Here is a 25,063-nt window from a genome sequence, read left to right as displayed (position 1 = left end):
CGTTTAATCTTCAATGCCCTTGCTGATGGAAGGAGGTTTTCACTCAAAATCTCACGATACATGGCCCCATTCATTCTTTCCTTTACACAGATCAGTCGTCCTGGTCCCTTTGCAGAAAAACAGCCCCAAAGCATGATGTTTCCACCCCCATGCTTCACAGTAGGTATGGTGTTCTTTGGATGCAACTCAGCATTCTTTGTCCTCCAAACACGACGAGTTGAGTTTTTACCAAAAAGTTCTATTTTGGTTTCATCTGACCATATGACATTCTCCCAATCCTCTTCTGGATCATCCAAATGCACTCTAGCAAACTTCAGACGGGCCTGGACATGTACTGGCTTAAGCAGGGGGACACGTCTGGCACTGTAGGATTTGAGTCCCTGGCGGCGTAGGGGTGTTACTGATGGTAGGCTTTGTTACTTTGGTCCCAGCTCTCTGCAGGTCATTCACTAGGTCCCCCTGTGTGGTTCTGGGATTTTTGCTCACCGTTCTTGTGATCATTTTGACCCCACGGGTGAGATCTTGCGTGGAGCCCCAGATCGAGGGAGATTATCAGTGGTCTTGTATGTCTTCCATTTCCTAATAATTGCTCCCACAGTTGATTTCTTCAAACCAAGCTGCTTACCTATTGCAGATTCAGTCTTCCCAGCCTGGTGCAGGTCTACAATTTTGTTTCTGGTGTCCTTTGACAGCTCTTTGGTCTTGGCCATAGTGGAGTTTGGAGTATGACTGTTTGAGGTTGTGGACAGGTGTCTTTTATACTGATAACAAGTTCAAACAGGTGCCATTAATACAGGTAACGAGTGGAGGACAGAGGAGCCTCTTAAAGAAGAAGTTACAGGTCTGTGAGAGCCAGAAATCTTGCTTGTTTGTAGGTGACCAAATACTTATTTTCCACCATAATTTGCAAATAAATTCATAAAAAATCCTACAATGTGATGTTCTGAATTTTTTTCTCTCAATTTGTCTGTCATAGTTGACGTGTACCTATGATGAAAATTACAGGCCTCTCTCATCTTTTTAAGTGGGAGAACTTGCACAATTGGTGGCTGACTAAATACTTTTTTTCCCCACTGTATATATATACGTATATATACAGTTGAAGTCGGAAGTTTACATACACTTAGGTTGGAGTCATTAAAACCCGTTTTTCAACCACTCCACAAATTTCTTGTTAACAAACTATAGTTTTGGCAAGTCGGTTAGGTCATCTACTTTGTGTATGACACATGTAATTTTTCCAACAATTGTTTACAGACAGATTATTTCACTTATAATTCACTGTATCACAATTCCAGTGGGTCAGAAGTTAACATACATTAAGTTGACTGTGCCTTTAAACAGCTTGGAAAATTCCAGAAAATTATGTCATGGCTTTAGAAGCTTCTGCTAGGCTAATTGACATCATTTGAGTCAATTGGAGGTGTACCTGTGGATGTATTTCAAGGCCTACCTTCAAACTCAGGGCCTCGTTGCTTGACATCATGGGTGAAAAATCTGTCGATGTGCCCTTGAGCAAGGCACTTAACCCTAATTGCTCATGTAAGTCGCTCTGGATAAGAGCGTCTGCTAAATGACTAAAAATTAAAATAAAAATAAAAAATCCAAGACCTCAGAAAAATAATTGTAGACCTCCACAAGTCTGGTTCATCCTTGGGAGCAATTTCCAAACGCCTGAAGGTACCACGTTCATCTGTACAAACAATAGTATGCAACTATAAACACCATGGGACCACGCAGCCGTCATTCCGCTCAGGAAGGAGACGCGTTCTGTCTCCTAGAGATGAACGTACTTTGGTGTAAAAAGTGCAAATCAATCCCAGAACAACAGCAAAGGACCTTGTGAAGATGCTGGAGGAAACAGGTACAAAAGTATCTATATCCACAGTAAAACGAGTCCTATATCAACATAACCTGAAAGGCCGCTCAGCAAGGAAGAAGCCACTGCTCCAAAACCACCATAAAAAAGCCAGACTACAGTTTGCAACTGCACATGGGGACAAAGATCGTACTTTTTGGAGAAATTAAATAAAAATAGAACTGTTTGGCCATAATGACCATCGTTATGTTTGGAGGAAAAAGGGGGTTGCTTGCAAGCCGAAGAACACCATCACAACCGTGAAGCACGGGGGTGGCAGCATCATGCTGTGGGGGTGCTTTGCTGCGGGAGGGACTGGTGCACTTCACAAAATAGATGGCATCATGAGGAAGGAAAATTATGTGGATATATTGAAGCAACATCTCAAGACATCAGTCAGGAAGTTAAAGCTTGGTCACAAATGGGTCTTCCAAATGGACAATGACCCCAAGCATACTTCCAAAGTTGTGGCAAAATGGCTTAAGGACAACAAAGTCAAGGTATTGGAGTGGCCATTTCACATTCTTAAAATAAAGTGGTGATCCTAACTGACCTAAGACAGGGAATGTTTGCTAGGATTAAATGTCAGGAATTGTGAAAAAATGAGTTTAAATGTATTTGGCTAAGGTGTATGGAAACTTCAGACTTCAACAGTCTATATACACATACACTGAGTTTACAAAACATTAGGAACTAATATTGAGTTATTCCCCCTTTGCCCTCAGAACAGCCTCAATTCGTCTGGTCATGGACTCTACAAGGTGTCAAAAGCGCTCCACAGGGATGCTGGCCCACGTTGACTCCAAAGCTTCCCACAGTTGTGTCAAGTTTTGGGTGGTTGACCTTTCTTGATACACACTGCAACGCTGCTGTTTTTTTTTACACTCAACAGTTTTCTGTGTGTATCAAGAATGGTCCACCACCCAAAAGGAAAGCTTTCGACACCTTGTAGAGTCCCTGCCCCGACAATTAAAGACTATTCTGAGGGGAAAAGGGGGTGCGACTCCATATTAGGAAGGCGTTCCAAATGTTTTGTTCACTCCGTGTATAAGGCTCTATATATCTCTCTATATGTCTGTTGTCTAATAATAATCCATATTTCTCCGTTGTTACAGGAGTGTCGGAGTGATCACTTATATTCTGTAAGTACCATAATCATAATGACTGGTGTATACATGAAAGACTACATTAAACTGCCACCAGTATCCCTTTCATTGATTAGTCCTGATATGGACCTTGTATTTAGTGTGTGTTCTCATGTATTTTTTTTTATCTTGTGTGTATTTCTTTGTATAACTGCATTGTTGACGAATGCAACCAATCATTTCACTGTACCCTTTACCCCTGCTGTATCCTGTAGACGTGACCGATCAATTCTGATTTGATATTTATTAATAATATAAACATATTAATGCATGTATATTTCCCCCCGACTCAAAGCATGACTATTTATTTCCAAAGCTCGGTGAGCAATTTAGTTTATAGATGATTATAATTATGACTGCCAGTGAGGATGTAAATGTGTGACTATTTATGATAATCGTTTGATTTTAGTCGTTTGCCTGGTCTCGCACGAGCCATTGATGTATTTCTCAACCGTTTCTCGCTCCCTCTGGAAAGGACCGTTACCATGGTGATGTAGCCCAGATATGGTGTGAGAGAACGCTTATCAGAGTGAAAGACTTTGGTGCTTAACATTTCTGACACCTGACCAACCTGACTTGACAGACAATTCCTCTGGTAGATATCTGGCCATAACTAGAATACATCTGTACAACATCTTAATCGGTTTCTGTTATACATTCAGGGAAACAAACACATTATACACTGTAAACCTTTTACAGTGTTATTCAGCCAAAGTGGTGGGAAGTTATTGGAATCAATGGAAACTTTCTCTACCTCTCTAACTCATTTTTTTCTGTCTCTCTCAACCTCTTTCACTCCCTATGTCACTATATTTTTCTCCCTCCTTTTCTCTCCCTCCCCCTGCTCTCCTCCCCTCCCCCTCCCTCCCCTCCCCTCCCCTCCCCTCCCTCCCGCTGCTCCCTCCCGCTGCTCCCTCCCTTCCCTCCCCCTCCCTCCCCATCCCTCCCGCTGCTCTCTCCCTCCCCTCCCTCCCTCCCTCCCTCCCCCTCCCTCCCCTCCCTCCCGCTGCTCTCTCCCTCCCTCCCCCTGCCCTCCCTCCCCCTCCCTCCCTCCCCTCCCTCCCCTCCCCTCCCTCCCTCCTGCTGCTCTCTCTCTCCTCCCTCCCCTCCCGCCCCTCCTCCCCCTGCCTCTCTCTCCCTCCCCCTCCCCCTCCTCTCTCCCTCCCCCTCCCTTGTCCTGCTCTCTCCCTTCCTCCCCCCTGCTCTCCCTCCCCTTCCCTCCCACCACTCCCCTGCTCTCTCCCTCCCTCCCGCTGTTCTCCCTCCCTCCCCTCCCTCCCCTGCTCTCTCCCTTCCTCTGCTCTCTCCCTCCCTCCCGCTGTTCTCCTCCCTCCCCCTGCTCTCCCTCCCTCCCCTCCCTCCCCCTGCTCTCTCCCTCCCTCCCCTCCCTCTCTCCCTCCCCTCCCTCCCCTGCTCTCTCCCTCCCGCCCCTCCTCTCTCCCTCCCCTCCCTCCCTCTGCTCTCTCCCTCCCTCCCACTGTTCTCCATCCCTCCCCCTGCTCTCCCTCCCTCTCCCTCCCTCCCCTGCTCTCCCTCCCTCCCCCTCCCTCCCCCTAATCTCCCTTTCCCTCCCCTCCCTCCCCCTGCCTCCCTTCCTCAGGTTGAGTGGTGCGTCACCGTTCTTGGGGGAGAGTAAGCAGGAGACATTAGCTAACGTGTCAGCAGTGGACTACACCTTCGATGAAGAGTTCTTTAGCAGCACCAGCCTCCTGGCCAAAGATTTTATCACCAGGCTGCTTATCAAAGACCCAAAGTACATTATCACCTTACTCTAACCTCTGACCTCTGACCCTGACCCTTACCCTAACCCTGACCCTCCATAGTGTTGTCCCTAACATTGTACAAGCGAGGCCTCTGTATATACTGTGTGCTTGGTTCGGTCCTGAATGTATTGAAACATGGCACTGAACCAGAGTGTCCATGTAGCACCACACCACAGTGTGCCCAATATGCTCAAATCTATACATTAATGCACAGTTTTCCAACGGGAGTCTGTAGGGTACTGCAGGGGGCACACCAGTTCATTCAATATCTTGGGGGGAAACATCGTTTTGGGGATTTTTTTTTATTGTGAAAAGTAATTATTTTATGAATATAGCTAGCTACAACACAATACCATCGTGGATACCATTTTAAAGTCTCTGCGTCCAATATGAAGGAAGTTAAAAGGTAGTTTCACGAGCCAATGGCAAATAGCGTTAGCGTGCTAGCTGTTCCTGTTCATCCGACTCTGAGGAAGTAGATAAATGACTTCATTGCCAAAATCTCAAACTTTCCCTTTAATATGGAGGAAATTAGTCATTGGAGCTAATTACAGGGGTTTCTCTGTATAGAACATTCTTAGGTGGGCTGTTTAAGTGGTCATTTTGGGGATGGAAAAAACGTTTCAGTGTCAACTTAAACAACCAAACCAGATGATAGAAAGCATGCAGAAAAGATATTGAACTATATATTATTTAAATAATACCCTCTTTGAGAACTTACAATCAAATAAAGGCTAGACAGTCAGGAACATAGAAAGTCCCTAAACCATTCAAGGGTCATTGATATAGTTATGTTTGAGCAGAGGAACACAGCATTAGCCATGGCAAAATGCATAGAATTACAGGAAATTATCTTTAAAACGGCAAACTTGTCTCTCAGGTCCATGCCAAACATTATAGGAATTGCTGGAAATTATCTTCAATATTGTGTCTCTATGCTGCAAATAGACCTTTCTAGATAATAGACCGTATAGTTTACTAGACCTTTCTAGATAATAGACCGTATAGTTTACTAGACCTTTCTAGATAATAGACCGTATAGTTTACTAGACCTTTCTAGATAATAGACCGTATAGTTTACTAGACCTTTCTAGATAATAGACCGTATAGTTTACTAGACCTTTCTAGATAATAGACCGTATAGTTTACTAGACCTTTCTAGATAATAGACCGTATAGTTTACTAGACCTTTCTAGATAATAGACCGTATAGTTTACTAGACCTTTCTAGATAATAGACCGTATAGTTTACTAGACCTTTCTAGATAATAGACCGTATAGTTTACTAGACCTTTCTAGATAATAGACCGTATAGTTTACTAGACCTTTCCTAGATAATAGACCGTATAGTTTACTAGACCTTTCTAGATAATAGACCGTATAGTTTACTAGACCTTTCTAGATAATAGACCGTATAGTTTACTAGACCTTTCTAGATAATAGACCGTATAGTTTACTAGACCTTTCTAGATAATAGACCGTATAGTTTACTAGACCTTTCTAGATAATAGACCGTATAGTTTACTAGACCTTTCTAGATAATAGACCGTATAGTTTACTAGACCTTTCTAGATAATAGACCGTATAGTTTACTAGACCTTTCTAGATAATAGACCGTATAGTTTACTAGACCTTTCTAGATAATAGACCGTATAGTTTACTAGACCTTTCTAGATAATAGACCGTATAGTTTACTAGACCTTTCTAGATAATAGACCGTATAGTTTACTAGACCTTTCTAGATAATAGACCGTATAGTTTACTAGACCTTTCTAGATAATAGACCGTAGTAGTTTACTAGACCTTTCTAGATAATAGACCGTATAGTTTACTAGACCTTTCTAGATAATAGACCGTATAGTTTACTAGACCTTTCTAGATAATAGACCGTATAGTTTACTAGACCTTTCTAGATAATAGACCGTATAGTTTCACTAGACCTTTCTAGATAATAGACCGTATAGTTTACTAGACCTTTCTAGATAATAGACCGTATAGTTTACTAGACCTTTCTAGATAATAGACCGTATAGTTTACTAGACCTTTCTAGATAATAGACCGTATAGTTTACTAGACCTTTCTAGATAATAGACCGTATAGTTTACTAGACCTTTCTAGATAATAGACCGTATAGTTTACTAGACCTTTCTAGATAATAGACCGTATAGTTTACTAGACCTTTCTAGATAATAGACCGTATAGTTTACTAGACCTTTCTAGATAATAGACCGTATAGTTTACTAGACCTTTCTAGATAATAGACCGTATAGTTTACTAGACCTTTCTAGATAATAGACCGTATAGTTTACTAGACCTTTCTAGATAATAGACCGTATAGTTTACTAGACCTTTCTAGATAATAGACCGTATAGTTTACTAGACCTTTCTAGATAATAGACCGTATAGTTTACTAGACCTTTCTAGATAATAGACCGTATAGTTTACTAGACCTTTCTAGATAATAGACCGTATAGTTTACTAGACCTTTCTAGATAATAGACCGTATAGTTTACTAGACCTTTCTAGATAATAGACCGTATAGTTTACTAGACCTTTCTAGATAATAGACCGTATAGTTTACTAGACCTTTCTAGATAATAGACCGTATAGTTTACTAGACCTTTCTAGATAATAGACCGTATAGTTTACTAGACCTTTCTAGATAATAGACCGTATAGTTTACTAGACCTTTCTAGATAATAGACCGTATAGTTTACTAGACCTTTCTAGATAATAGACCGTATAGTTTACTAGACCTTTCTAGATAATAGACCGTATAGTTTACTAGACCTTTCTAGATAATAGACCGTATAGTTTACTAGACCTTTCTAGATAATAGACCGTATAGTTTACTAGACCTTTCTAGATAATAGACCGTATAGTTTACTAGACCTTTCTAGATAATAGACCGTATAGTTTACTAGACCTTTCTAGATAATAGACCGTATAGTTTACTAGACCTTTCTAGATAATAGACCGTATAGTTTACTAGACCTTTCTAGATAATAGACCGTATAGTTTACTAGACCTTTCTAGATAATAGACCGTATAGTTTACTAGACCTTTCCAGATAATAGACCGTATAGTTTACTAGACCTTTCTAGATAATAGACCGTATAGTTTACTAGACCTTTCTAGATAATAGACCGTATAGTTTACTAGACCTTTCTAGATAATAGACCGTATAGTTTACTAGACCTTTCTAGATAATAGACCGTATAGTTTACTAGACCTTTCTAGATAATAGACCGTATAGTTTACTAGACCTTTCTAGATAATAGACCGTATAGTTTACTAGACCTTTCTAGATAATAGACCGTATAGTTTACTAGACCTTTCTAGATAATAGACCGTATAGTTTACTAGATCTTTCTAGATAATAGACCGTATAGTTTACTAGACCTTTCTAGATAATAGACCGTATAGTTTACACTTCCTCTTCCGATGAACTGTGGGGAGGTCAACATAATGAAGCTGTCTACCAAATCTATTCATTTTTTAAAATGTTTATTACTTCTCCTTGCCATTATCATTCACCTGACGATAAGACAAGACATTTGGAGAAAAAAAAAACACGTTTTGCTAACATGATCAGGGTCCCTGGGTCGCCGGTTTGCCTGGTCGGGGGTCCCTGGGCAAGAAAAGGTTGAAAACCTCCGCATTAACGTACATTTATACATTATGTAGGCTACTGTCAGAGCTCCGTGACTGGAGAATGGAAGGCGTTATCATCATCCCAGCAGCCCTAATGGAGGTTGCCTAGGCAACAGCCAACTGAAGATTGGGTTGCTGTGGCGATGCTGGTCTTTGTCTGTTATTATACAGTCATGGTTTGTTAGGAGGAGATGACCAGAGAGGAAAGAAGTAGGGACAGAGAGGAACCATCGTTTTGTGTGTGTGAGTTTGTGTGAACGAGAGGAAGGTGTGTGTGTGTGTGTGTGTGTGTGTGTGTGTGTGTGTGTGTGTGTGTGAACGAGAGGAAGGTGTGTGTGACAGAGGTATAGTGTGTGCACCGTGAGTTAATCATTTGTCCAGTAGTGTTCTTATTTGGCCCCAGATTAGGCAAGTCTGCCTCTTAATTCATTGACTACAGAACAGTCATCAATGTCCCTTCCTAACTGTCCTGTTCCCTTCCTAACTGTCCTGTCCCCTTCCTAACTGTCCTGTCCCCTTTCTAACTGTCCTGTTCCCTTCCTAACTGTCCTGTTCCCTTCCTAACTGTCCTGTTCCTTCCTAACTGTCCTGTTCCTTCCTAACTGTCCTGTTCCCTTCTAACTGTCTGTTCCTTCCTAACTGTCCTGTTCCCTTCCTAACTGTCCTGTTCCCTTCCTAACTGTCCTGTTCCCTTCCTAACTGTCCTGTTCCCTTCCTAACTGTCCTGTCCCCTTCCTAACTGTCCTGTCCCTTCCTAACTGTCCTGTTCCCTTCCTAACTGTCCTGTTCCCTTCCTAACTGTCCTGTTCCCTTCCTAACTGTCCTGTTCCCTTCCTAACTGTCCTGTTCCCTTCATAACTGTCCTGTCCCCTTCCTAACTGTCCTGTTCCCTTCCTAACTGTCCTGTCCCCTTCCTAACTGTCCTGTTCCCTTCCTAACTGTCCTGTTCCCTTCCTAACTGTCCTGTTCCCTTCCTAACTGTCCTGTTCCCTTCCTAACTGTCCTGTTCCCTTCCTAACTGTCCTGTTCCCTTCCTAACTGTCCTGTCCCCTTCCTAACTGTCCTGTCCCCTTCCTAACTGTCCTGTCCCCTTCCTAACTGCCCTGTTCCCTTTCTAACCCCTGTTCCCTTCTTAATTGTCCTGTTCCCTTCCTAACTGTCCTGTTCCCTTCCTAACTGTCCTGTTCCCTTCCTAACTGTCCTGTTCCCTTCCTAACTGTCCTGTTCCCTTCCTAACTGTCCTGTTCCCTTTCTAACCCCTGTTGCCTTCCTAACTGTCCTGTTCCCTTCCTAACTGTCCTGTTCCCTTCCTAACTGTCATGTTCCCTTCCTAACTGTCATGTTCCCTTCCTAACTGTCCTGTTCCCTTCCTAACTGTCCTGTCCCCTTCCTAACTGTCCTGTTCCCTTCCTAACTGTCCTGTTCCCTTCCTAACTGTCCTGTTCCCTTCCTAACTGTCCTGTTCCTTCCTAACTGTCCTGTTCCTTCCTAACTGTCCTGTTCCCTTCCTAACTGTCCTGTTCCCTTCCTAACTGTCCTGTTTCCTTCCTAACTGTCCTGTTCCTTCCTAACTGTCTCTGTCCCCTTCCTAACTGTCCTGTTCCCTTCTAACGGTCCTGTCCCCTTCCTAACTGTCTCTGTTCCCTTCCTAACTGTCCTGTTCCCTTCCTAACTGTCCTGTCCCCTTCCTAACTGTCCTGTTCCCTTCCTAACTGTCCTGTTCCCTTCCTAACTGTCCTGTTCCCTTCCTAACTGTCCTGTCCCTTCCTAACTGTCCTGTTCCTTCCTAACTGTCCTGTCCCCTTCTAACTGTCCTGTCCCTTCCCTAACTGTCCTGTTCCCTTCCTAACTGTCCTGTCCCCTTCCTAACTGTCCTGTCCCCTTCCTAACTGTCCTGTCCCCTTCCTAACTGTCCTGTTCCCTTCCTAACTGTCCTGTTCCCTTCCTAACTGTCCTGTCCCCTTCCTAACTGTCCTGTTCCCTTCCTAACTGTCCTGTTCCCTTCCTAACTGTCCTGTTCCCTTCCTAACTGTCCTGTTCCCTTCCTAACTGTCCTGTTCCCTTCCTAACTGTCCTGTTCCCTTCCTAACTGTCCTGTCCCCTTCCTAACTGTCCTGTCCCCTTCCTAACTGTCCTGTTCCCTTCCTAACTGTCCTGTCCCCTTCCTAACTGTCCTGTTCCCTTCCTAACTGTCCTGTCCCCTTCCTAACTGTCCTGTTCCCTTCCTAACTGTCCTGTCCCCTTCCTAACTGTCCTGTTCCCTTCCTAACTGTCCTGTTCCCTTCCTAACTGTCCTGTTCCCTTCCTAACTGTCCTGATCCCTTCCTAACTGTCCTGTTCCCTTCCTAACTGTCCTGTTCCCTTCCTAACTGTCCTGTCTGTTTCAGAAAGAGAATGACCATCCAGGACAGTCTGCTTCATCCCTGGATCAAGGTCTGTGTAACCACACACACACACACACACACACACACACACACACACACACACACACACACACAGGATACATTATTTATTTATTCACTTAATATAGGGAATGAATGTTCATTCACTTCATAAAATCCTACTTGAAAACAAAGTGATGATTGTCCAAATTATAACAGGTTCAAAAGCAGACTATAACCCTGGTCCACATACAGTTGAAGTCTGAAGTTTACATACACCTTAGCCAAATACATTTAAACTCAGTTTTTCACAATTCCTGACATTTAATCCTAGTAAAAAATTCCCTGTTTTAGGTCAGTTAGGATCACCACTTTATTTTAAGAATGTGAAATGTCAGAATAATAGTAGAGAGTGATTTATTTCAGCTTTTATTTATTTCATCACATTCCCAGTGGGTCAGAAGTTTACATACACTCAATTAGTATTTGGTAGCATTGCCTTTAAATTTTTTAACTTAGGTCAAACGTTTTGGGTAGCCTTCCACAAGCTTCCCACAATAAGTTGGTGAATTTTGGCCCATTCCTCCTGACAGAGCTGGTGTAACTGAGTCAGGTTTGTAGGCCTCCTTGCTCACACACGCTTTTTCAGTTCTGCCCACAAATGTTCTATAGGAGTGAGGTCAGGGCTTTGTGATGGCCACTCCAATACCTTGACTTTGTTGTCCTTAAGTCATTTTGCTTTGGAAGTATGCTTGGGGTCATTGTCCATTTGGAAGACCCATTTGCGACCAAGCCTTAACTTCCTGACTGATGTCTTGAGATGTTGCTTCAATATATCCACATAATTTTCCTTCCTCATGATGCCATCTATTTTGTGAAGTGCACCAGTCCCTCCTGCAGCAAAGCACCCCCACAGCATGATGCTGCCACCCCCGTGCTTCACGGTTGGGATGGTGTTCTTTGGCTTGCAAGCATCCCCCTTTTTCCTCCAAACATAATGATGCTCATTATGGCCAAACAGTTCTATTTTTGTTTCATCAGACCAGAGGACATTTCTCCAAAAAGTACGATCTTTGTCCCCATGTGCAGTTGCAAACCGTAATCTGGCTTTTTTTTATAGTGGTTTTGGAGCAGTGGCTTCTTCCTTGCTGAGCGGCCTTTCAGGTTATGTCGATATAGGACTCGTTTTACTGTGGATATAGATACTTTTGTACATTTTTTCCTCCAGCATCTTCACAAGGTCCTTTGCTGTTGTTCTGGGATTGATTTGCACTTTTTGCACCAAAGTACGTTCATCTCTAGGAGACAGAACGTGTCTCCTTCCTGAGCGGTATGACGGCTGCGTGGTCCCATGGTGTTTATACTTGCGTACTATTGTTTGTACAGATGAACGTGGTACCTTCAGGCATTTGGAAATTGCTCCCAAGGATGAACCAGACTTGTGGAGGTCTACAACATTTTTTCTGAGGTCTTGGATGATTTCTTTTGATTTTCCCATGATGTCAAGCAAAGAGGCACTGAGTTTGAAGGTAGGCCTTGAAATACATCCACAGGTACACCTCCAATTCACTCAAATTATGTCAATTAACCTATCAGAAGCTTCTAAAGCCATGACGGAATTTTCCAAGCTGTATAAAGGCACAGTCAACTTAATGTATGTTAACTTCTGACCCACTGGAATTGTGATACAGTGAATTATAAGTGAAATAATCTGTCTGTAAACAATTGTTGGAAAAATTACATGTGTCATACACAAAGTAGATGTCCCAACCGACTTGCCAAAACTATAGTTTGTTAACAAGAAATTTGTGGAGTGGTTGAAAAACTAGTTTTAATGACTCCAACCTAAGTGTATGTAAACTTCTGACTTCAACACTATCTAGCAGAATGATACACAATATGATCAATATAAACAGTATTGATAAGTGGATGTAATCCATTGATCTGATTAGTCATGTATGTTCCTGTTTGTCCAATCAGCCGAAGGACAACCAGCAGGCTCTCAGCAGGAAGGAGTCTGCTGTCAACATGGAGAAGTTTAAGAAGTTTGCTGCTCGGAGGAAATGGAAGGTACATCTCTCTGTCTCTCTCTGTCTCTCTCTCTCTCTCTCTCTCTCTGCTATCTCTCTCTCTCTCTGTCTCTCTCTCTCTCTCAATTCAATTTCAATATAAGGGCTTTATTGGCATGGGAAACACATGTTAACATTGCCAAAGCAAGTGAAGTAGATAGTAAACAAAAGTGAAATAAACTATATAAAGATTAACAGTGAACATTACACTCAGAAGTTCCAAATGAATAGAGACATTTCAAATGTCATATTATGTATATATACAGTGTGGTAACAATGTGCAAATAGTTAAAGTACAAAAGGGAAAATAAATAAACATAAATATGGGTTGTATTACAATGGTGTTTGTTCTTCACTGGTTGCCCTTTTCTTGTGGCAACAGGTCTCAAATCCTGCTGCTGTGATGGCACACTGTTGTATTTCACCCAGTAGATATGGGAGTTTATCAAAATTAGATTTTTTTTTTCCAAATTCTTTGTGGTCTGTGTAATCTGAGGGAAATATGTGTCTCTAATATGGTCATACATTTGGCAGGAGGTTAGGAAGTGCAGCTCAGTTTCCTACTCATTTTGTGGGCAGTGTGCACATAGCCTGTCTCTCTCTCTCTCTCTCTCTCTCTCTCTCTCTCTCTCTCTCTCTCTCTCTCTCTCTCTCTCTCTCTCTCTCTCTCTCTCTCTCTCTCTCTCTCTCTCTCTCTCTCTCCCCCCCACTATCTCTCTCTATATATATATATATATCTACTATCTCTCTCTCTCTCTCTCTCTCTCTCTCTCTCTACTATCTCTCTCTATATATATATATATATATATATATATATATCTATCTATCTCTCTCTCTCTCTTCTATCTATCTCTCTTTCTCTCTGTTCAATGACATTGTCCATCGTATTGATTCAACATAATTCAGATGACAAAGCCCTAAGAGCCTGAAAACAGTCAAACAAAGAAAAGCCTCCTGAATGTCAAGGATCCTAAAATGTAGTGTAGTGATCTCCGCGGGTGTAGTGTAGTGATCTCCGAGGGTGTAGTGTAGTGATCTCTGAGGGTGTAGTGTAGTGATCTCTGAGGGTGTAGTGTAGTGATCTCTGAGGGTGTAGTGTAGTGATCTCTGAGGGTGTAGTGTAGTGATCTCTGAGGGTGTAGTGTAGTGATCTCTGAGGGTGTAGTGTAGTGATCTCTGAGGGTGTAGTGATCTCTGAGGGTGTAGTGTAGTGATCTCTGAGGGTGTAGTGTAGTGATCTCTGAGGGTGTAGTGTAGTGATCTCTGAGGGTGTAGTGTAGTGATCTCTGAGGGTGTAGTGTAGTGATCTCTGAGGGTGTAGTGTAGTGATCTCTGAGGGTGTAGTGTAGTGATCTCTGAGGGTGTAGTGTAGTGATCTCTGAGGGTGTAGTGTAGTGATCTCTGAGGGTGTAGTGTAGTGATCTCCGAGGTGTAGTGTAGTGCTCTCTGAGGGTGTGGTGTAGTGATCTCCGAGGGTGTAGTGTAGTGATCTCCGAGGGTGTAGTGTAGTGATCTCCGAGGGTGTAGTGTAGTGATCTCCGAGGGTGTAGTGTAGTGATCTCCGAGGGTGTAGTGTAGTGATCTCCGAGGGTGTAGTGTAGTGATCTCCGAGGGTGTAGTGTAGTGATCTCCGAGGGTGTAGTGTAGTGATCTCCCGGGGTGTAGTGTAGTGATCTCCGAGGTGTAGTGTAGTGATCTCCGAGGGTGTAGTGTAGTGATCTCCGAGGGTGTAGTGTAGTGATCTCCGAGGGTGTAGTGTAGTGATCTCCGAGGGTGTAGTGTAGTGATCTCCGAGGGTGTAGTGTAGTGATCTCCGAGGGTGTAGTGTAGTGATCTCCGAGGGTGTAGTGTAGTGCTCTCCGAGGGTGTAGTGTAGTGATCTCTGAGGGTGTAGTGTAGTGATCTCTGAGGGTGTAGTGTAGTGATCTCTGAGGGTGTAGTGTAGTGATCTCTGAGGGTGTAGTGTAGTGATCTCTGAGGGTGTAGTGTAGTGATCTCTGAGGGTGTAGTGTAGTGATCTCCGAGGGTGTAGTGTAGTGATCTCCGAGGGTGTAGTGTAGTGATCTCCGAGGGTGTAGTGTAGTGATCTCCGAGGGTGTAGTGTAGTGATCTCTGAGGGTGTAGTGATCTCTGAGGGTGTAGTGATCTCTGAGGGTGTAGTGATCTCTGAGGGTTTAGGAAATACAACCGTTATGAAGACTGAACATGCCACTTCTGCCATGTGTTCCTCTATTCCCAGTCAGTATTAAATAGAACGTAACAGCCTCGCCCACCTGTGTTGAAAATCACACTTTGTCTCACAGCATATTATTGACCTTTTTCAAATGATATTTTCTTGTTGTCTGCTTGTTTTAGTCGATTACAAAACTACACTTAAGAAAAGTACAACATGCCTAAAGATTACTTTTCAATATAGAGGCGAAAGAAACGCACACTTATTTAGGCGAGGTGCTGGCTAGCGGAGTAGAACACTTGGAACAAATAAATAAATAAGGAGAGTCTCCACTCTAGGAGCTCAGATGGAATAATTTAATATCCTAATAACCAACGTTTCGGCAGAAAAGCCGTCTTCATCAGGGTATAATGACAAACACTGAGGGTCACTAGTTTATATAGTGTCAAAGGACACACGCAGGTGTCTGTAATCATGGCCGGGTGTGGCCTGATATCATTGGTTAATTAACAGATAAACAGAACATACATAAAACATGGATAGCAGACGATCATAGATACAACTTGGCTACATAGGCATACAAACATTTACAATGAATAGCAAAATCACAATAATCACAAGAATGGCTTCAGATCAAAGTCTACGTTGAGACCGAAGGGAGCAAGGGTCTTTAAATTAAAGATCCAGGCAGCCTCTCGTTTTAACAATAAGTTGTCGAGGTCACCCCCTCTCCTGGGGAGGGTGACATGTTCGATGCCGATATAACGTAGGGATGGAATAGTGGTTCGCTTCCAAAAAGTGGGCAGCGACTGGGTATGTCGAGTTTCTGCACCTAATGGTGCTACGATGCTAAATAAAAAATAAAGCATTATCTCTGTGGGCTTACTCCCTAAAACAAATGCCATCTTCTCTCCTCTGTCCTGACATTCTGTCTCTCTCCTCTCCTCAGTCCTGACATTCTGTCTCTCTCCTCTCCTCAGTCCTGACATTCTGTCTCTCTCCTCTCCTCAGTCCTGACATTCTGTCTCTCTCTCCTCTCCTCAGTCCTGACATTCTGTCTCTCTTCTCTCCTCAGTCCTGACATTCTGTCTCTCTCCTCAGTCCTGACATTCTGTCTCTCTTCTCTCCTCAGTCCTGACATTCTGTCTCTCTCCTCTCCTCAGTCCTGACATTCTGTCTCTCTTCTCTCCTCAGTCCTGACATTCTGTCTCTCTCTCCTCTCCTCAGTCCTGACATTCTGTCTCTCTCCTCTCCTCAGTCCTGACATTCTGTCTCTCTCTCCTCTCCTCAGTCCTGACATTCTCTCTCTCTCTCCTCTCCTCAGTCCTGACATTCTGTTTCTCTCCTCTCCTCAGTCCTGACATTCTGTCTCTCTCCTCTCCTCAGTCCTGACATTCTGTCTCTCTCCTCTCCTCAGTCCTGACATTCTGTCTCTCTCTTCTCTCCTCAGTCCTGACATTCTGTCTCTCTCCTCTCCTCAGTCCTGACATTCTGTCTCTCTCCTCTCCTCAGTCCTGACATTCTGTCTCTCTCCTCTCCTCAGTCCTGACATTCTGTCTCTCTCCTCTCCTCAGTCCTGACATTCTGTCTCTCTCCTCTCCTCAGTCCTGACATTCTGTCTCTCTTCTCTCCTCAGTCCTGACATTCTGTCTCTCTTCTCTCCTCAGTCCTGACATTCTGTTTCTCTCCTCTCCTCAGTCCTGACATTCTGTCTCTCTCTCCTCTCCTCAGTCCTGACATTCTGTCTCTCTCTTCTCTCCTCAGTCCTGACATTCTGTCTCTCTCCTCTCCTCAGTCCTGACATTCTGTCTCTCTCCTCTCCTCAGTCCTGACATTCTGTCTCTCTCTCCTCTCCTCAGTCCTGACATTCTGTCTCTCTCCTCTCCTCAGTCCTGACATTCTGTCTCTCTCCTCTCCTCAGTCCTGACATTCTGTCTCTCTCCTCTCCTCAGTCCTGACATTCTGTCTCTCTCCTCTCCTCAGTCCTGACATTCTGTCTCTCTCCTCTCCTCAGTCCTGACATTCTGTCTCTCTCTCCTCTCCTCCTCAGTCCTGACATTCTGTCTCTCTCCTCTCCTCAGTCCTGACATTCTGTCTCTCTCTCCTCTCCTCAGTCCTGACATTCTGTCTCTCTCCTCTCCTCAGTCCTGACATTCTGTCTCTCTCTCCTCTCCTCAGTCCTGACATTCTGTCTCTCTCCTCTCCTCAGTCCTGACATTATGTCTCTCTCTTCTCTCCTCAGTCCTGACATTCTGTCTCTCTCCTCTCCTCAGCCCTGACATTCTGTCTCTCTCCTCTCCTCAGTCCTGACATTCTGTCTCTCTCTTCTCCTCAGTCCTGACATTCTGTCTCTCTCCTCTCCTCAATCCTGACATTCTGTCTCTCTCTCCTCTCCTCAGTCCTGACATTCTGTCTCTTTCCTCTCCTCAGTCCTGACATTCTGTCTCTCTCCTCTCCTCAGTCCTGACATTCTGTCTCTCTCCTCTCCTCAGTCCTGACATTCTGTCTCTCTCCTCAGTCCTGACATTCTGTTTCTCTCCTCTCCTCAGTCCTGACATTCTGTCTCTCTCCTCTCCTCAGTCCTGACATTCTGTCTCTCTCCTCTCCTCAGTCCTGACATTCTGTCTCTCTCTCCTCTCCTCAGTCCTGACATTCTGTCTCTCTCTCCTCTCCTCAGTCCTGACATTCTGTCTCTCTCTCCTCTCCTCAGTCCTGACATTCTGTCTCTCTCCTCTCCTCAGTCCTGACATTCTGTCTCTCTCCTCTCCTCAGTCCTGACATTCTGTCTCTCTCTCCTCTCCTCAGTCCTGACATTCTGTCTCTCTCCTCTCCTCAGTCCTGACATTCTGTCTCTCTCCTCTCCTCAGTCCTGACATTGTCTCTCTCCTCTCCTCAGTCCTGACATTCTGTCTCTCTCCTCTCCTCAGTCCTGACATTCTGTCTCTCTCTCCTCTCCTCAGTCCTGACATTCTGTCTCTCTCCTCTCCTCAGTCCTGACATTCTGTCTCTCTCCTCTCCTCAGTCCTGACATTCTGTCTCTCTCCTCTCCTCAGTCCTGACATTCTGTCTCTCTTCTCTCCTCAGTCCTGACATTCTGTCTCTCTCCTCTCCTCAGTCCTAACATTCTGTCTCTCTCCTCTCCTCAGTCCTGACATTCTGTCTCTCTCCTCTCCTCAGTCCTGACATTCTGTCTCTCTCTCCTCTCCTCAGTCCTGACATTCTGTCTCTCTCTCCTCTCCTCAGTCCTGACATTCTGTCTCTCTCCTCTCCTCAGTCCTGACATTCTGTCTCTCTTCTCTCCTCAGTCCTGACATTCTGTCTCTCTCTCCTCTCCTCAGTCCTGACATTCTGTCTCTCTCTCCTCTCCTCAGTCCTGACATTCTGTCTCTCTCCTCTCCTCAGTCCTGACATTCTGTCTCTCTCCTCTCCTCAGTCCTGACATTCTGTCTCTCTCCTCAGTCCTGACATTCTGTTTCTCTCCTCTCCTCAGTCCTGACATTCTGTCTCTCTCTCCTCTCCTCAGTCCTGACATTCTGTCTCTCTCCTCTCCTCAGTCCTGACATTCTGTCTCTCTCTCCTCTCCTCAGTCCTGACATTCTGTCTCTCTCCTCTCCTCAGTCCTGACATTCTGTCTCTCTCTCCTCTCCTCAGTCCTGACATTCTGTCTCTCTCCTCTCCTCAGTCCTGACATTCTGTCTCTCTCCTCTCCTCAGTCCTGACATTCTGTCTCTCTCCTCTCCTCAGTCCTGACATTCTGTCTCTCTCTCTCCTCAGTCCTGACATTCTGTCTCTCTCCCTCTCCTCAGTCCTGACATTCTGTCTCTCTCTCTCTCCTCAGTCCTGACATTCTGTCTCTCTCTCCTCTCCTCAGTCCTGACATTCTGTCTCTCTCCTCTCCTCAGTCCTGACATTCTGTCTCTCTCTTCTCTCCTCAGTCCTGACATTCTGTCTCTCTCCTCTCCTCAGTCCTGACATTCTGTCTCTCTCTCCTCTCCTCAGTCCTGACATTCTGTCTCTCTCTCCTCTCCTCAGTCCTGACATTCTGTCTCTCTCTCCTCTCCTCAGTCCTGACATTCTGTCTCTCTCTCCTCTCCTCAGTCCTGACATTCTGTCTCTCTCCTCTCCTCAGTCCTGACATTCTGTCTCTCTCTTCTCTCCTCAGTCCTGACATTCTGTCTCTCTCTTCTCTCCTCAGTCCTGACATTCTGTCTCTCTCCTCTCCTCAGTCCTGACATTCTGTCTCTCTCCTCTCCTCAGTCCTGACATTCTGTCTCTCTCTCCTCCTCTCCTCAGTCCTGACATTCTGTCTCTCTCTCCTCTCCTCAGTCCTGACATTCTGTCTCTCTCTCTCTCCTCAGTCCTGACATTCTGTCTCTCTCCTCTCCTCAGTCCTGACATTCTGTCTCTCTCCTCTCCTCAGTCCTGACATTCTGTCTCTCTCTCCTCTCCTCAGTCCTGACATTCTGTCTCTCTCTCCTCTCCTCAGTCCTGACATTCTGTCTCTCTCTCCTCTCCTCAGTCCTGACATTCTGTCTCTCTCTCCTCTCCTCAGTCCTGACATTCTGTCTCTCTCTCCTCTCCTCAGTCCTGACATTCTGTCTCTCTCTTCTCTCCTCAGTCCTGACATTCTGTCTCTCTCCTCTCCTCAGTCCTGACATTCTGTCTCTCTCTCCTCTCCTCAGTCCTGACATTCTGTCTCTCTCTCCTCTCCTCAGTCCTGACATTCTGTCTCTCTCTCTCTCCTCAGTCCTGACATTCTGTCTCTCTCTCTCTCCTCAGTCCTGACATTCTGTCTCTCTCTCTCTCCTCAGTCCTGACATTCTGTCTCTCTCTCTCTCCTCAGTCCTGACATTCTGTCTCTCTCTCCTCCTCAGTCCTGACATTCTGTCTCTCTCTCTCTCCTCAGTCCTGACATTCTGTCTCTCTCTCCTCTCCTCAGTCCTGACATTCTGTCTCTCTCTCTCTCCTCAGTCCTGACATTCTGTCTCTCTCCTCTCCTCAGTCCTGACATTCTGTCTCTCTCTCTCTCCTCAGTCCTGACATTCTGTCTCTCTCTCTCTCCTCAGTCCTGACATTCTGTCTCTCTCTCCTCTCCTCAGTCCTGACATTCTGTCTCTCTCTCCTCTCCTCAGTCCTGACATTCTGTCTCTCTCTCCTCTCCTCAGTCCTGACATTCTGTCTCTCTCCTCTCCTCAGTCCTGACATTCTGTCTCTCTCTCTCTCCTCAGTCCTGACATTCTGTCTCTCTCCTCTCCTCAGTCCTGACATTCTGTCTCTCTCTCCTCTCCTCAGTCCTGACATTCTGTCTCTCTCCTCTCCTCAGTCCTGACATTCTGTCTCTCTCTCCTCTCCTCAGTCCTGACATTCTGTCTCTCTCTCCTCTCCCTCAGTCCTGACATTCTGTCTCTCTCTCTCTCCTCAGTCCTGACATTCTGTCTCTCTCTCTCTCCTCAGTCCTGACATTCTGTCTCTCTCCTCTCCTCAGTCCTGACATTTTCTGTCTCTCCTCTCCTCAGTCCTGACATTCTGTCTCTCTCTCTCTCCTCTCCTCAGTCCTGACATTCTGTCTCTCTCCCTCTCCTCAGTCCTGACATTCTGTCTCTCTCTCCTCTCCTCAGTCCTGACATTCTGTCTCTCTCTCCTCTCCTCAGTCCTGACATTCTGTCTCTCTCCTCTCCTCAGTCCTGACATTCTGTCTCTCTCCTCTCCTCAGTCCTGACATTCTGTCTCTCTCTCCTCTCCTCAGTCCTGACATTCTGTCTCTCTCTTCTCTCCTCAGTCCTGACATTCTGTCTCTCTCTCCTCTCCTCAGTCCTGACATTCTGTCTCTCTCTCCTCTCCTCAGTCCTGACATTCTGTCTCTCTCTCCTCTCCTCAGTCCTGACATTCTGTCTCTCTCTCCCTCTCCTCAGTCCTGACATTCTGTCTCTCTCTCCTCTCCTCAGTCCTGACATTCTGTCTCTCTCCTCTCCTCAGTCCTGACATTCTGTCTCTCTCCTCTCCTCAGTCCTGACATTCTGTCTCTCTCCTCTCCTCAGTCCTGACATTCTGTCTCTCTCCTCTCCTCAGTCCTGACATTCTGTCTCTCTCTCCTCTCCTCAGTCCTGACATTCTGTCTCTCTCTCCTCTCCTCAGTCCTGACATTCTGTCTCTCTCCTCTCCTCAGTCCTGACATTCTGTCTCTCTCTCCTCTCCTCAGTCCTGACATTCTGTCTCTCTCTCTCTCCTCAGTCCTGACATTCTGTCTCTCTCCCTCTCCTCAGTCCTGACATTCTGTCTCTCTCCTCTCCTCAGTCCTGACATTCTGTCTCTCTCTCCTCTCCTCAGTCCTGACATTCTGTCTCTCTCCTCTCCCTCAGTCCTGACATTCTGTCTCTCTCTCCTCTCCTCAGTCCTGACATTCTGTCTCTCTCTCTCTCTCAGTCCTGACATTCTGTCTCTCTCTCCTCTCCTCAGTCCTGACATTCTGTCTCTCTCTCCTCTCCTCAGTCCTGACATTCTGTCTCTCTCCTCTCCTCAGTCCTGACATTCTGTCTCTCTCCTCTCCTCAGTCCTGACATTCTGTCTCTCTCTCCTCTCCTCAGTCCTGACATTCTGTCTCTCTCCTCTCCTCAGTCCTGACATTCTGTCTCTCTCTCTCTCCTCAGTCCTGACATTCTGTCTCTCTCTTCCCTCTCCTCAGTCCTGACATTCTGTCTCTCTCTCCTCTCCTCAGTCCTGACATTCTGTCTCTCTCTCTCTCCTCAGTCCTGACATTCTGTCTCTCTCTCTCTCCTCAGTCCTGACACTATTCTGTCTCTCTCCTCCTCCTCAGTCCTGACATTCTGTCTCTCTCTCTCTCCTCAGTCCTGACATTCTGTCTCTCTCTCCTCTCCTCAGTCCTGACATTCTGTCTCTCTCTCTCTCCTCAGTCCTGACATTCTGTCTCTCTCCTCTCCTCAGTCCTGACATTCTGTCTCTCTCCTCTCCTCAGTCCTGACATTCTGTCTCTCTCTCTCTCCTCAGTCCTGACATTCTGTCTCTCTCCTCTCCTCAGTCCTGACATTCTGTCTCTCTCTCCTCTCCTCAGTCCTGACATTCTGTCTCTCTCCTCTCCTCAGTCCTGACATTCTGTCTCTCTCCTCTCCTCAGTCCTGACATTCTGTCTCTCTCTCCTCTCCTCAGTCCTGACATTCTGTCTCTCTCCCCTCTCCTCAGTCCTGACATTCTGTCTCTCTCTCCTCTCCTCAGTCCTGACATTCTGTCTCTCTCTCCTCTCCTCAGTCCTGACATTCTGTCTCTCTCCTCTCCTCAGTCCTGACATTCTGTCTCTCTCCTCTCCTCAGTCCTGACATTCTGTCTCTCTCCTCTCCTCAGTCCTGACATTCTGTCTCTCTCTCCTCTCCTCAGTCCTGACATTCTGTCTCTCTCCCTCTCCTCAGTCCTGACATTCTGTCTCTCTCCTCTCCTCAGTCCTGACATTCTGTCTCTCTCTCTCTCCTCAGTCCTGACATTCTGTCTCTCTCTCCTCTCCTCAGTCCTGACATTCTGTCTCTCTCCTCTCCTCAGTCCTGACATTCTGTCTCTCTCCTCCTCTCCTCAGTCCTGACATTCTGTCTCTCTCCTCTCCTCAGTCCTGACATTCTGTCTCTCTCCTCTCCTCAGTCCTGACATTCTGTCTCTCTCCTCTCCTCAGTCCTGACATTCTGTCTCTCTCTCCTCCTCAGTCCTGACATTCTGTCTCTCTCCTCTCCTCAGTCCTGACATTCTGTCTCTCTCCTCTCCTCAGTCCTGACATTCTGTCTCTCTCTCCTCTCCTCAGTCCTGACATTCTGTCTCTCTCTCTCTCCTCAGTCCTGACATTCTGTCTCTCTCTCCTCTCCTCAGTCCTGACATTCTGTCTCTCTCTCTCTCCTCAGTCCTGACATTCTGTCTCTCTCTCCTCTCCTCAGTCCTGACATTCTGTCTCTCTCTCCTCTCCTCAGTCCTGACATTCTGTCTCTCTCTCTCTCCTCAGTCCTGACATTCTGTCTCTCTCTCTCCTCAGTCCTGACATTCTGTCTCTCTCTCCTCTCCTCTAGTCCTGACATTCTGTCTCTCTCCCTCAGTCCTCTTCTCCCCTCAGTCCTGACATTCTGTCTCTCTCTCTCTCTTCAGTCCTGACATTCTGTCTCTCTCCTCTCCTCAGTCCTGACATTCTGTCTCTCTCCTCTCCTCAGTCCTGACATTCTGTCTCTCTCTCTCTCCTCAGTCCTGACATTCTGTCTCTCTCCTCTCCCTCAGTCCTGACATTCTGTCTCTCTCCTCTCCTCAGTCCTGACATTCTGTCTCTCTCCTCTCCTCAGTCCTGACATTCTGTCTCTCTCCTCTCCTCAGTCCTGACATTCTGTCTCTCTCTCTCTCCTCAGTCCTGACATTCTGTCTCTCTCCTCTCCTCAGTCCTGACATTCTGTCTCTCTCTCTCTCCTCAGTCCTGACATTCTGTCTCTCTCTCCCTCCTCAGTCCTGACATTCTGTCTCTCTCCTCTCCTCAGTCCTGACATTCTGTCTCTCTCTCCTCTCCTCAGTCCTGACATTCTGTCTCTCTCTCCTCTCCTCAGTCCTGACATTCTGTCTCTCTCCTCTCCTCAGTCCTGACATTCTGTCTCTCTCTCCTCTCCTCAGTCCTGACATTCTGTCTCTTTCCTCTCCTCAGTCCTGACATTGTCTCTCTCCTCCTCTCCTCAGTCCTGACATTCTGTCTCTCTCTCTCTCCTCAGTCCTGACATTCTGTCTCTCTCTCCTCTCCTCAGTCCTGACATTCTGTCTCTCTCTCCTCTCCTCAGTCCTGACATTCTGTCTCTCTCTCCTCTCCTCAGTCCTGACATTCTGTCTCTCTCTCTCTCCTCAGTCCTGACATTCTGTCTCTCTCCTCCTCTGTCCTGACATTCTGTCTCTCTCCTCTCCTCAGTCCTGACATTCTGTCTCTCTCCTCTCCTCAGTCCTGACATTCTGTCTCTCTCCTCTCCTCAGTCCTGACATTCTGTCTCTCTCTCCTCTCCTCAGTCCTGACATTCTGTCTCTCTCCTCTCCTCAGTCCTGACATTCTGTCTCTCTCTCCTCTCCTCAGTCCTGACATTCTGTCTCTCTCTCTCTCCTCAGTCCTGACATTCTGTCTCTCTCTCCTCTCCTCAGTCCTGACATTCTGTCTCTCTCTCCTCTCCTCAGTCCTGACATTCTGTCTCTCTCCTCTCCTCAGTCCTGACATTCTGTCTCTCTCTCCTCTCCTCAGTCCTGACATTCTGTCTCTCTCCTCTCCTCAGTCCTGACATTCTGTCTCTCTCTCCTCTCCTCAGTCCTGACATTCTGTCTCTCTCCTCTCCTCAGTCCTGACATTCTGTCTCTCTCTCCTCTCCTCAGTCCTGACATTCTGTCTCTCTCCTCTCCTCAGTCCTGACATTCTGTCTCTCTCTCCTCTCCTCAGTCCTGACATTCTGTCTCTCTCTCTCTCCTCAGTCCTGACATTCTGTCTCTCTCCTCTCCTCAGTCCTGACATTCTGTCTCTCTCTCCTCTCCTCAGTCCTGACATTCTGTCTCTCTCTCCTCCTCAGTCCTGACATTCTGTCTCTCTCTCCTCTCCTCAGTCCTGACATTCTGTCTCTCTCTCTCTCCTCAGTCCTGACATTCTGTCTCTCTCCTCTCCTCAGTCCTGACATTCTGTCTCTCTCTCCTCTCTCCTCAGTCCTGACATTCTGTCTCTCTCCTCTCCTCAGTCCTGACATTCTGTCTCTCTCTCTCTCCTCAGTCCTGACATTCTGTCTCTCTCTCCTCTCCTCAGTCCTGACATTCTGTCTCTCTCTCCTCTCCTCAGTCCTGACATTCTGTCTCTCTCCTCTCCTCAGTCCTGACATTCTGTCTCTCTCTCCTCTCCTCAGTCCTGACATTCTGTCTCTCTCTCTCTCCTCAGTCCTGACATTCTGTCTCTCTCTCTCTCCTCAGTCCTGACATTCTGTCTCTCTCTCTCCTCAGTCCTGACATTCTGTCTCTCTCTCTCTCCTCAGTC

At 45.8% G+C, this 25,063-nt stretch overlaps 1 protein-coding gene across 1 annotated transcript in view; it reads left to right on the top strand.

The window, feature by feature from the left end:
• The window catches only part of dapk1 (death-associated protein kinase 1), a 220,429-nt gene that overhangs the window by 100,173 nt on the left and 95,193 nt on the right, over positions 1 to 25,063 (top strand). Inside the window, exons 7-10 of the mRNA XM_045226878.1 lie at positions 2,974 to 3,000; positions 4,604 to 4,756; positions 10,807 to 10,852; positions 12,781 to 12,870. Coding sequence (XP_045082813.1) covers positions 2,974 to 3,000; positions 4,604 to 4,756; positions 10,807 to 10,852; positions 12,781 to 12,870 — 316 coding nt within the window. The remainder of the gene's footprint in view (positions 1 to 2,973; positions 3,001 to 4,603; positions 4,757 to 10,806; positions 10,853 to 12,780; positions 12,871 to 25,063) is intronic.

The sequence above is a fragment of the Coregonus clupeaformis genome, chromosome 18, assembly GCF_020615455.1.
Source record: "Coregonus clupeaformis isolate EN_2021a chromosome 18, ASM2061545v1, whole genome shotgun sequence".
Classification (NCBI taxonomy): Eukaryota; Metazoa; Chordata; class Actinopteri; order Salmoniformes; family Salmonidae; genus Coregonus; species Coregonus clupeaformis.
This window is presented reverse-complemented; position numbering and strand designations above follow the sequence as displayed.